The sequence below is a fragment of the Amphiura filiformis genome, chromosome 14, assembly GCF_039555335.1.
Source record: "Amphiura filiformis chromosome 14, Afil_fr2py, whole genome shotgun sequence".
Classification (NCBI taxonomy): Eukaryota; Metazoa; Echinodermata; class Ophiuroidea; order Amphilepidida; family Amphiuridae; genus Amphiura; species Amphiura filiformis.
Genome location: NC_092641.1, coordinates 26,341,780 through 26,354,676, shown reverse-complemented (window position 1 = coordinate 26,354,676; position 12,897 = coordinate 26,341,780). Strand labels below are relative to the sequence as shown.

At 36.6% G+C, this 12,897-nt stretch overlaps 1 protein-coding gene and 2 long non-coding RNA genes across 3 annotated transcripts; all 3 read left to right on the top strand.

Annotated features, from left to right (window-relative positions):
• Positions 1-1,444: 1,444 nt before the first annotated feature.
• LOC140169325 (latrophilin-like protein LAT-2) lies at positions 1,445-5,997 on the top strand. Its single transcript, XM_072192581.1, has 6 exons — positions 1,445-1,531; positions 2,324-2,417; positions 4,110-4,192; positions 4,778-4,889; positions 5,242-5,345; positions 5,850-5,997. Exons 1-6 carry the CDS (start codon positions 1,497-1,499, stop codon positions 5,995-5,997), a joined length of 576 nt encoding a protein of 191 aa, XP_072048682.1. The 5' UTR covers positions 1,445-1,496.
• A 1,331-nt stretch (positions 5,998-7,328) lies between these two features.
• On the top strand, positions 7,329-9,166 carry LOC140168984 (uncharacterized). The gene is made up of 3 exons (XR_011861309.1): positions 7,329-7,533; positions 8,058-8,124; positions 9,080-9,166. It is a non-coding gene; the product is annotated as an uncharacterized lncRNA (long non-coding RNA).
• Positions 9,167-9,458: 292 nt separating this feature from the next.
• LOC140168983 (uncharacterized) lies at positions 9,459-11,084 on the top strand. Its single transcript, XR_011861308.1, has 3 exons — positions 9,459-9,603; positions 10,101-10,178; positions 10,982-11,084. It is a non-coding gene; the product is annotated as an uncharacterized lncRNA (long non-coding RNA).
• Positions 11,085-12,897: the final 1,813 nt, after the last annotated feature.

Sequence of the window (12,897 nt, the reverse complement as noted above, 5' to 3'; positions counted from 1 at the left end):
TGATGATGATGATGATGGCGGAAAATGATGGTACTGGTGGTGATAGTGATGGATGATGGAGTTGGTAATGGTAATGATGATGATAATAATAATAATAATAATAATAATAATAATAATAATAATAATAATAATAACACCAACAACACCAACAACAACATCATCAACAACACCAATTACAACAAGGTTGGTTATTGTTAGTATATGATGTTAGTAGTAGTAGTGATGATGACGATAATGATGCCTGTTATGCGGTTGAGTGTAATGAAGGAGATGATGGTGGTGGTGATGGTGGCCGTGCCCAAGGACTGCATGTGCACTTGGTTTATCCAACTTCCTTCATCCAATGGAATGTGGGGAGCTGCACAGATAAATGGTGGATGTTACAATCTAAGTGCGGATAGGTTTGCGCCAGGTTTGGCTGCAACTGGCATAGTTGATGCGATCTGATGTGATGATTCACCATCGCAGCGAAATTACAGCGCTTTGAATCCTTCAAGATCTGGAAAAAGGCGCTATACGAATCCGAAGATTAATTTTTAGTTTAATTTTTAATGACATTAACCCATTGTTTATCCGATTTCTGATATCATCAATAATTTTGTCGGTCTAAGATGCCGCTGCAATACGTATACCAGACATTCAGGCGCCAGGTGGATTTCAATGGTCTAATGGTGATCATCTGAGAAACAGCAGCGGCGATTCACCACAGATAAATATTTCTGGGGATGCACTAAAAAATTTACCAAAAGGTATCGTTGAATTGTTCCAAACTTTAAACCTTGCCTTTATGAGGTTTTTATTACACGCTTTATTAGAAGTGGGTTGCGCTTGGTGGTTCCTACGCTTTTCTGTTTTATTTGGTTCCAACGAATGGTTATGCGTTTATTCTATCCAGTGATAAAAAGTTAGGTACACACATACCTCATGTGTAAATTTGACCTGACGTCAAAACCTATGTAATCAAAAATGTCCAATGACACGTTGGTTATTTGGTTATAAAGCATCATTAAAGTTAAAAGGTACATATCGGTAGGTGTTTCAGGACATTTTCTTCAAGTTCACATTCACACAAAAATAATTTGAAAAAAAATGCATATCATGAGGATTGTGTACTAGGGCTCATTTTTTACACATGAGTTATTGTATTTGACTTTGAAATGTCACGCCACGTCACTATGAAATGTAAAATCGTAGGGTTTTGCTTGATTATGGCTAAATGTAAAAGGAAATCACTATTTTATTTAAATATCAAGTTTGGACTCAATATCGCACGGAAATATTTTTGTAAGAGCACAAATAAACAGTATTAGAAGGCTTCATCCACCTCCGTTAAAGTTCGTTCATATGCCCTATGATGGTGTTAGTGTGATAAAAGAAACAAATTAATAATAGTAATAATTAAATAATTTTAATAATTTTATTAGTCGCTGTTGTTCTTTTTATCAAAAGGTAACAGAGTTCTAACAATAACACACATTGAGTCTAGCATTGAGACGATGAATGTCTCCGTGAACGTGACAGGTGCTTCGGGGTAAGTTACTAGTCACATTATCTGATGAAAAATGTTTAAAAATATTCATTTTGGTCGAAAAACGTCTTGTAGGCCAAACACAGTTTAACATTTTCCCTGCCGTTTGCTTGAATGGGGTTGGGCCAATTGGCAATCCCAATTTACCTCTTAAAAATTAAGACTTTGGTATCTTCTTTCTAGTCCCAGTTTATGAAGAGAGGTCAGAGCGAAATCCGAGAGCCTTAACCCCCGCATACCATCGAAACTGTTGCATGGGCAATAATTGTGATACACAATTTTGGTTCCAAAACCAATCCACTGAGTGTAGCAATTCAATTACAGCCATGATGTACGATCTTATGATATGACTTAATATGATTGTTTGCTTCGTAATATGAAATTAGGTTTACAGGGCAGTTTCGTATTCAGAAACTAACTATAGAACTCCGCGGTAAACTGCCATATAAACAGTTCGGTATTTTTAACTTTACCTCTTTATTTCGGCTTGAAATGGAAAGAAACATTCTTGGCACTAGTATTATTCAGCATTTGGGGTAAAGAATTTCAAAATTAAAATGTTACGGAAATCGTACTTCATGACTTTAACTCAAAACCCCAACGTTTTGGAGGTTAGCTTCCGTATGACAAAAAAAGAATCAGAACCCACCTTTCATTTAGTCTTTTTGCCTTCAGTTTGCATTTTATTATTAAATTGGGTATAATAATACATATAATTGTAATATAATGTTATCTAAATGAAGATTCGTATTAAATTACATAATAATTATATTTTATATAATGATATATCTTTAGATTGTGGCTGATAGCAAGTGGAACAATAGGTATACGGCTTACCATCAACGATGCTAGATACTCTATCCCAGTCAGATATGGCCTGCCTATTCAGGTTTGTGTAACCCGGATAAATTGGAAGAAAGAATTCTGTAACTGAGTAGTAAACAATCACACGTTGCACTTTATTACAACGTGGTATATAGAGAGAGTATTATCGTAGTCATGATACTATCGGGATAATTATCATGTGATTAGTGTCGATGTGTCAGCAATAATATTTTATAAATAAATAAACACTTTTAAACACTATTTGGTTTGACATTTGTGCAGGCGTCTTGAATTTTGTGGGATTAAAATTGGCCAATTTTGTAAGTTGCGTATTATGTATACCGTGTAATGTTTTTAGAAGAACTTCCCGATGAACTGCTTTCAAAAAGACTTTACCCATACAAGTTTTGAGATTTTGCACTATTTTGGTACATAATCAAGTATTCCCATGGAAGAAAAATAGAGCACGAAGTGCGATGGAATTGCAACTCCGATCGTCGATGTGAGGTCAGCGACGTCAACACTTGCAACATGTGGACGTAGATGGCAGCAGCATTTTTCTGTCATTAGCATAAGTCTCCACAGCACTACGCAGTACTATCGTAGGTGGCAGCAGCATTTTTTCTGCAGTTTTCAGTAGGCTATCAGCAGGGTAATACACAGGGGAAGCCGACGCTGTCGCTATCTTTTTGTATTGCGCTAGTATAGAAGTTGCAACGGTCTGGTATTCCGGTTTTAAACGTGCCAAAAGGAAGATGCAACGTTGAATTTCGATCAATTTTCTGTCCGGTCGATCGCGCTGGCCTGCCCCACATCGTCAACACCAGGTCAATAATAATTATATTTGTATAGGCGGAAACGAACCAATAGAAATACGTCCTGTAGCGAATCACGTGGAAATGTAAAAGCACCATCAAGCGCTAGTTTATAACATCAAGAGCCAGATTACAAATAAACTGAATTTATACTCCGTCACTGAGCTAAGAGCGTTTGGAATCTGACCAAAAAGGTAGTTCGCATAGTGCGCTTCTGAAACGATCAGCCAGAATCGGAAAAAATTGTAGTAGCAAAATTGTTATATATCATGCCCTGCAGGCTACACATAGGTTTCATTATCAATGAGGTATAGGACTTTTTATTTTTTTCGGAGAAGAGCAGGTAGGGCAACTACTTGATTATATCTACATGTTCATACTATATACTCTGAAATTTTAGAAAATTAGCACGGTCATTTTTTTTAAATCACATTTTTGTTACTAAAATGGGAGTTATAGCGCCCTCAACGCCCCTTAACTTTTCCTCAAATTTTGCATATGATGTAGATTTAACATCTGGAAGGTAAGGCAAGGGGTGTCGTTACTGCTCTTCTAAATTCATTTATAAAATGTCCGCCCCAGACCAAAGTGAGCGCTATGATTGAAAGAAAGCAAATCTTACGGATTCATCTACGCTTATAATAATTGATTATCAAAATTGTTTTAAAATTCAATGCGAGACTGAGGGCGCATGACCTAGTGGTGTATGCACTAAAATATTGAGCCAAATAAATCTGGCACACAGGAGGAATACGACAGGCTCTATAATAGGAGATCCCGAGAATTTATATTAATATATTTAATACATCATTGGCCTTATATGGATTCGTTGAAAATTAATGGTCTCTTGCAGAGATTTCTGGCAATTCAATTTTTTAACTACAAGCAAGCATTTCAACCGAATTTTAATTGACAGATTAAACAACTTGATTTACTTACAGGCACCAAAATGCGGTTTCTCAGAGGGAGCAGCAACAGGGAATGGATACAAGAAATTATGCTCATTTTGGAATACTTCAACCAGGTAAAGTAGTTGCCGGTCCCCGGTTTCAGTAGTCCCCAATCCCCCCACGCTCTGGACGTTTCTCAAAGCTTGTAATCCTAAAAATTGAATAGAATACTCCTCATTAGCTATTGCTAACACCACATTAAAGCTACCGTTGAAATCAGGGGGACCAGTAAGAATCTTCATCGCGTGTTCTAACAGTATGAATTTTGCCATATTTAGACCCTCTCCACGTTACGTAGGACCAGTTGATATCACATACAATACTATGGTCCTATTTAAATTTGTGAATTACGAAAGCTTTAATAAGTTCAAACTTAAGGAGCATAAGTTTGTAGTTCCGAGTGCACGTTCCCCTATATCCGTTCACACTAGGTCCCATCACATTTAGTGACTGTCACAAATTTGTAGAAAAATAGTAGGAACAGTAACAGCGATTCACATTAGGAGAGATTCGCAAAACCACTACCTTGCAGGTATTAAAAGAAACTGGCGACTCTTGTAGAAGAACAAAGTTTTAACCTTTATACATTTCTCCCTTTTTTGGAAGCTAGAATGATATGAGAAATCAATAATTGCGGTTTTTCATTTTTAATTTTGTAGTATGTTTGCTATTACTGGGGTATCTGAAATCGAAACAGGTGATGAATTCCTTGCTTGTCAATCCAGTCACACAACAAGCTTTGCTGTATTACTGCAATTCAATGGATGCCCGGTATGATCTTTATCATCATCTCATCATCCCATTGTCATTGTCGTCGTAATCGTCATCATCACCATCATTATCTAAACACCATCGTCTTCATTGTCATTTTCATTGTGATCATCACCATCAGCACCATCATCATCATTATCATCATCGTCACCATCATCATAATCATCATCATTGTCATCATCGTCGTCTTCGTATCATCATTGGCGACTTCATCTTCATCATCTTCTTCAACGTCATCATCATTATTTTCATCATCATCGACATCTTTGTTTGCATCATTTTTTTTATCATCTTCAACACCGTCGTCATCGTCTTTTAATCGTCTTCATCATCATCATATCTTTCATTTCAGATACCTGAAGTTCACGCCCGTATTATGGACGCCATGACGAAAGCTTTCATAGCCATATCCATTACATCACTTTTCATCACAATATGCATATTTCTTATATTCGAGTAGGTTTACGTTTCAAAAGATACACCGATTCGTTGATAACGTAAATTTGTCGTAACATTTTTGAGTCAGCTGCAGTTATGCTAGTCAAAGTATCGTAATTTCTAATTTAAAAATTTGCGTCTTTTTTAAAAAACATTTAGTACTTATAATGATATCTTTCTCAATTCAATTCCATTTTATTCAATTCAATTCAATTCAAGTTTATGTCCACAAATAAATGCACAAAAAAGCACCAAAAAAGAATACATACGTTCAAAAACACTTTAACACAAATTAGGAGTAGACCATTATGTAGGAATTGGCTGGAAGCAGCGGCGGCACCAAATTTTTATTCCAAGAGGAAATGGGTGGCAATGTGAAATGGGGAGGGTGGCAAAAGTCGGATAATTTTATGAAATGTGGAATGTTTGGTGCTTTTTTGTTCAGACGAGAGAAGGGTCGCCTCCTCGTGGTACTGCTACTGGTTAGAAGTAATATTAGCTAATATTCTATGCATTTTGCAGGGCATTGAGAAACTCGGAGCGATACCAAATCCACATCAACTTTACAGCTTCATTGATGGCAGCTTTAACTTTGTTTTTACTTGGGATCGACATGACAAACAATAAGGTATGTAAATGTGTGAATATTCTCAGTCATCCAGGTAGATAAACATAATAAAATGAATATTAAATCTGTTCATCTGTGTCGCTTTTTGATAGCGACAGTATCGCGTCTCATCCAAGACACATCATCAGGCTGACTGATCAGGTTGTTGACTATTGATCTGTGACACACTTGATGGTATAATATTCTATCCATTTTGCATAGCCCCCCGCAATAAACAAAGTAATATTGTTTATGCCATCCAGTGCAAAGACTCTGACTGTGAGGACTCATATATAGGGGAGACTAAGGGACAGTTCACAAACACTTGTAAGGGGGGCCTGATGCAAAAGGGGGCCCTGAAAATTTTGACCCTCCTAAGGGGGGGGCTGAAAAAATGGCCACAGTTTTTTCTGGGAAAATTGAGTTTATATGCTTTTCTATGGGGTTGACCGATAATTTTCATGTCAAAAAGGGGGGCCCTGGAATTTTCGAGGTCTGTACAGGGGGGCCCGAAAAATTTTCGCGATAATTTTTTTTTGCATCAGCCCCCCCCCCCTTACAAGTGTTTGTGAACGGTCCCTAAACAGCCCTTGCACAAGCGTATGTATCAGCACCGTAGACCCAGTTCTACAGGTTTGAACGATTCTGCAGTTTACACGCACCTCAAATTTGCCAATCATTCATTTGAGGACAAGGATGTGCTAGTGCTCGACAGAGAACATAAGTGGTTTGAAAGAGGGGTTAAGGAGGCAATACATGTCCAGCGGGAGGAACCTTCGTTCAACAGAGGAGGAGGACTTCGCCACAACCTGTCAAGGACCTACGACGCAGCAATCCGGAAACTACCCCGGCGACTCTCCTGTGACGTTATACCATCAAGTGTGTCACAGATCAATAGTCAACAACCTGATCAGTCAGCCTGATGATGTGTCTTGGATGAGACGTGATACTGTCGCTATCAAAAATAGTAAGTCCAGATAAACAGATTTAATATTCATTTTATTAACAAGGTATGTATTAATAGAATTGTTATTATGACTGTGTTACTGATTTCAACCTACAATAACTCAAAATCTCTCCATCAAACATTCAAACTGAAATAGCAAAAAAAGCCCAGTTATGTTGATACCTCGTTTTTCAATTACGTCAAATTCTTATAAAAGTTCACATATATTGTGTATTGGTAACGAATTGTTGCCATGGGTTCCCATTTTGTGATTTTTAGGTGGGTCGGTATGTATGTAAATATAGGTATTGGTCGGTATGTATTAAAGCTTCGTATGGTTGGCCTACTTATGTCGTGTTGACACTTCAATAGCTCACAATAGCCTTAATAAAATAATGGTTTAACATATTGTTTGTTTTCTCTTTCCTGAAGATTGTATGTACAGCGATTGCGATGATACTTCACTTTCTGTTCCTTTCTGTATTTGGATGGATGTTGGTGGAAGGCATCAGTCTCTTTTACAAGATCATCATAGTTTACGGGTCAGAGAAAAATCGAATGCCATTGTATATTGGCATTGGATATGGCATACCGGCTGTCATTGTAACCATCAGTGGCGCTGTGAAATTCAACAGCTACACGTCTCCAACCAGGTACGCAGAATTCGCCAGCGAAGTGGTTACATAACTCCTTGGATACTGGATCACGCACCTTTTGGAATTGGTAGTACATGTCATAGACTTTGTGTTGCGATCATTTTGATCGTGGTGCAAACCTCAAAAGCGTGATCCAGTTGACATAGTGATAATCGGATTACACATAACACTTCGCCTGCGAATTGGAGATTGATTTTGAGTAATCACATTTATTCTCAATATGCTTCACATACCTACAAACATGATATGAGTCCCTCATAATTTATATTTGGTATACGGGGTACCACTGAAAATTCGACTTATTAGGGTACAAATATACACTAGAATCACAAGATTTAAAAAGGAACACATAGCACAATATGTTTCCTACACATCGGTCAAGGTGTAAAATTGCCCATAAGTTATGAAGGGACGATTTATAGTATTTTGCCATTCATTCGTATGCTGTGTACATAAAGATTTAGATTATTGTAAAAAAAAATGCAAAATTGTGGCTTGCATTTTTCTTTTTCGTTTTCAAGTTGTTGGTTGGACCTTCAATCTGGTCTTATATGGGCCTTTGGTGCACCAGCTGCAGTTGTTATCTTGGTGAGTCTATACTGAGAACATTATTCGTTTTCTTATTCTTACATTATATCATTTCATTTTCTATACAGGGACAATACCAACGGCTGTTACACCAATATACATATATATTTTGTAGCTATTTTGAACATACATTTTCTCTCCTTTATCATATTATTAATATTTTTATGCTTTTTTGTGGCAGATTTTATTTTATAAACTGTATTTGTGTACAAATTGAGGGCGCTATTTACATATATTTCAAATTAAATTTAGCCAATTAATATGATCAAAAGATTTTTGAAAACGCCCTTGCTATTAGGTGCTAATTTTTGATGTTTTATTGCCATGATACAATAAATTGTCTACCCATTGTAAAAATGCAAACAAGATTGAAGATAACACGACATTTACTTGAGAATAAAATCATTACATGTTCAATTCGCCTTCTGATCCGCCATGAGCTGTTATGGCGTGTGGTGGTGAGCTGACGACATGTAATCGTTAGTGCACGCTGGTTCGAATCCGAACGGTTCTGATTTTTTCTCTCCTTTATTATAATGCCAGTTTGTCTGAGCTTCATTTCTTTAATTATTATATATTTTCTCAGGCATGTATCCTCTGGATCCTCGCATTTAATATTTAATGTCTCATATTGACTGATGTCATGCTATGACACAGCAGATAGGCCGCCCTCTCTAATTAAGAGTGAAGATAAATAGCGCCTTCAGTGTTCACCTTAAGTTAAAAAGGACTAAATGTCTAAATGCCATCAAGCAACCGTGTTATAGTTCATAACATAATTCCACATGTGTCAGTAGAGAGAGTCAGCTCTTAATGGTTTGATGACGTCACTTGTTGATACCCTTTGGATAAGCTGACTATATGATTTTGTCATTTTATCTTAAGAATTAATATATTAGTATTTTGTTTTAGGCGCGTATAGACTAAGAATATTCGTTTTATTTCATTTGTTTAGCTTAATTCGGTACTCTTGGTGCTTGTTGGGCGTATTATCTTCAAAGCATCCAATGCAGTAAACGTTGAGTATACAGATGGTGTCAGGTAAGTATTTTAAATCTGCTCCTTGTTCGTTAAAATTTACTTTTTTAGTTTACCTAGGTGAATCATTCAGTTCTCATTATTTAGATGCTGTTTTCCAACGATGCCTAGCCAAGACGTGACACATAGAGTAACGGAGAGTTGATCGAATACCTTAACAAATAATTAATAATAGTAGATGCATTCGCTATTAATGGCTGTTTTACTGTTTCAAGAAACTCGCAAAATCATCAGGAACTGGACCGAACACTTATTAATATTTTTGCTTACAGGGCAACCTTGAGAGGAACACTTGTGTTAACACCTCTACTTGGTACAACATGGGCATTTGGCTACATGTCTGTTACTGGAGCTGCTATTGTTTTCCAGTACCTATTTGTAATCTGTAACTCACTGCAAGGATTCTTTATCTTCGTGGTATTCTGTGCTCTGAACAAAGAGGTAAAATCTGACAATATTTGTATAGTTTTCAGAGCAAAATCTGGTGGAGTAATAAAGAGACAAAAACAACCAGTGTTTTACACAACCAGCGTTTTGCACTTGGGTCAATCTTCTCCTTCCTCATTCTCCCCTCCCTCATTTTATACCCGTGTGCATAGCATCCAGGGTATATTGTTATCTTATGATCACTTAAGGAGAACCAACGTATAGTTTACCTTTTCTCTTATTCCTTTTCTTCCCCTTATCTTCATCCTTCTGCTTCTTCTTCTTTCTTTCTTTTAATTTCCTTTCTTTTAAAGGCTGTGCTAAATTTTATGAAAATATGTGTAAGAAAATAAATACTATTTTTGTAATATTCTATTTATAGGACGATTTGCATCCAACTATGCAATATGATAACATTAGATATTTCTCAGGTAACATTTAATAGTGCTAGCTAGCAGACTTGAATGCCTGTTCTAATTTTCATCATTATTTTATTATTTCTCATCTAACAGGTACAAAGTCAAATCAAGACTGCTTTAGAAAGACATCGTCTTGCAGAAAACCAAGTGGTACCGTTGGAAACTACTTCGGTAAGTAACATTATCGTATTATTGGAATATATCATCAGCTGATGTTGTCTTTTTTCAAAAGGAGTACGTTAAGATCCAGTCTAAAATACCAGGCATGTTTGTACTCATTTGATACAGCGTGCTCAATTAAAAATTTACCAAACTGATTTAATAAAAGCATAGACTATGCCATAGTCGAATTTTATTAAAAATATGTTATTATTAATAATGATGAACCCATTTCGTTAAACTCAAAATTATACTGATGTTTATTAAAATTAAAGTATTCAATAGTAAAATGGTCATAAAGAGTTAAAAATATCAGTGATTAGTGACAATAAAATTAATTGAATGCAACATTATCTTGCATAATTATAATGGCTCACTTTAATACTGAACAATTCTGATTTTGGAATCTACCAGTTTATTGATAGCGAACCCCGAAAATCCAAACAGAGGGAGTGCGGTGACTGAAAAGATGCGCACAAATCAATATAAATCAGAGTTTTATGCTTAAATGTAATAGCCAGAGTATGCAAAATGGGCAAGTGGACTACGGAGAAGTCTAATGGAAGCACTGATAATTTTAACGAGCCTACTGTGTAAAAGTGTGCGAGTTATGCAGTACTGTTTCAGTATTAATTTCAAAGAACCATTTTGTGTAAATATATACTCATCGACCACTGACCCACGGATTCCAAACATGATTTTACAGTTAGCCTGTAGTGAATTCTCGAGTCAAAAACTTATTAAATGTCGATACGATTTTTGCCTACCTTGTCATGTATCTTCAAAAGTATCATAATTTATTTTGTTTTTTGCAGAAAACAAACGACACCTAGGACTGTGAGCTTATTGAAGTTACAAACATGACATGACGTAATAAGTATAATTTTCATAAGCTTACAATGACATAAGGCTTGTTAAAGCCATATTATAACATTTGCTGAGTAGGACGCCCTCACTGATTTGTTAAAATTCATTTTGTACACGATTATATTGTAATTTATCAAACCAATATACCCTGCAAAAATCAAGACTCTAGGTGCTGTAGTTTTGTCAAAATCCGAGATTTTGAATAAAACGCCGGAACCGGCGTTTTATTATTACAATGGAATTATTAGTCGAACGCATACACGATGTTCATAACACACAGTACGTACACGGCGTGCGGGACGGTGATCTACACAACAAAGGGTCGTACCATAACACGACCGAAGGAGTGGTACGTATTGGCGACATATGCGCTGGTAGTAAATTCCAATTTTCTTTGCTTTGCCGTAGTTGTTCGGCTCAAAAATAAAAGGGAATATATCTGATAGTAAAAACTAACATTTTATGGCAAAGAAATGCTAATCTATTTTGTATGAAAATGTTATAATATGGCTTTAAGCTAGACACTATGACATACCGATGTATATAGTAACCAAATAAAAAGTTCCTAGTAGCAGCAACTAGGGCTCTTCACACTGCATCAAACACTGAAGTGAAGCATATTACTCTTTAAAATTTTTGAAAGATGTCAAGATCTTGAAAATTAAACATACTGTCGAATCGAATTTTACATACAATTTCCTTTAGTAAGCCAATGGTTGTATTTGTGGTTTTGTTGTGTGTATGTGAACACGTTATTATTGTTTTATTCATTTACTAGCCGTATAAATTCATAAATTTCATATCTTAAATATTCAACATGTACAAGAGGACACTACTACATGTTGAATATTTAAGATATGAAATGGAATAAAATGAATTTATACGGCTAGTAAAAATGGATTTTTTGTGCCCATTTCAGTCGAACTTTTGATCTACGGGCATATGAACAGCGCCCTCACGAATTACCAGTTCCGGCCTTGATATTATTCCGACAGTCTGTCACTAATGGACAACCGACTGGAAACATGTTTTGACCAGGTTTTTAATGTTGAGGTTCTACTTTTTTACTTTCATCGAAACAAGCACGATTTACTGAAATTCGGTACCGCAAGAGGCGGATATATTTCGCTCAGGCGCTATTTTTAACCGGGGCTATACAGGGTTACACTAAATGCGGAAGGATTTAGTGCCCCCTCAACAAAAGACATCAAGGCCGGCGACTCCCATTCGACGACTACACTCCAAGTGGACCCCAATATAGGGGCCCGCAGGGTATGAAAGCAATGAGTAACCTTACGGGCGACGGGCTGTTTCTAAAAGAAATTAATCTTAAGTAACCTTAATGTAACGACCTTTAACCCTAACCGCCTAAGGGCCTTTTGGCGACGGGAAGGGAAAGAAGGAAGGAATAAAGAGAGAAAACAAAGAAAGAAGTTGTTTGCTCTGGTGGGATTCAAACCCGAGACCCCTCGCATGCCAAGCACTCTGTCGGCGACACTTTGTCACGGGTCTTGGGCTTCGCTGGCTAGCGTAACCGTGCCTATATGTGAGTGGACGCGGCGAATCAGCCGTAAACTCGGCAAATTGTATTTTGAGTTAAAGTGTAAAATGTATGTGAATGTCGTATTCATAGGTGTATCAATTCGTGGCGACAAGTATCTTATCAAACGCTGTTTAAATCAATCAATAATACTACTGCTGAAGAGGATAATAAGCTTCTACCTATTTCTATAGAATAGTTCTTGTCTTTGTTTGCTTTGGCTAAATCCTGTTCAAGTGGTAGATAACAAGGCATTGTATTTTGTCTAGGCATGTATAATCAACAATGAACAATGAGAGGATATTTCTGAACCTCGTTGACTTG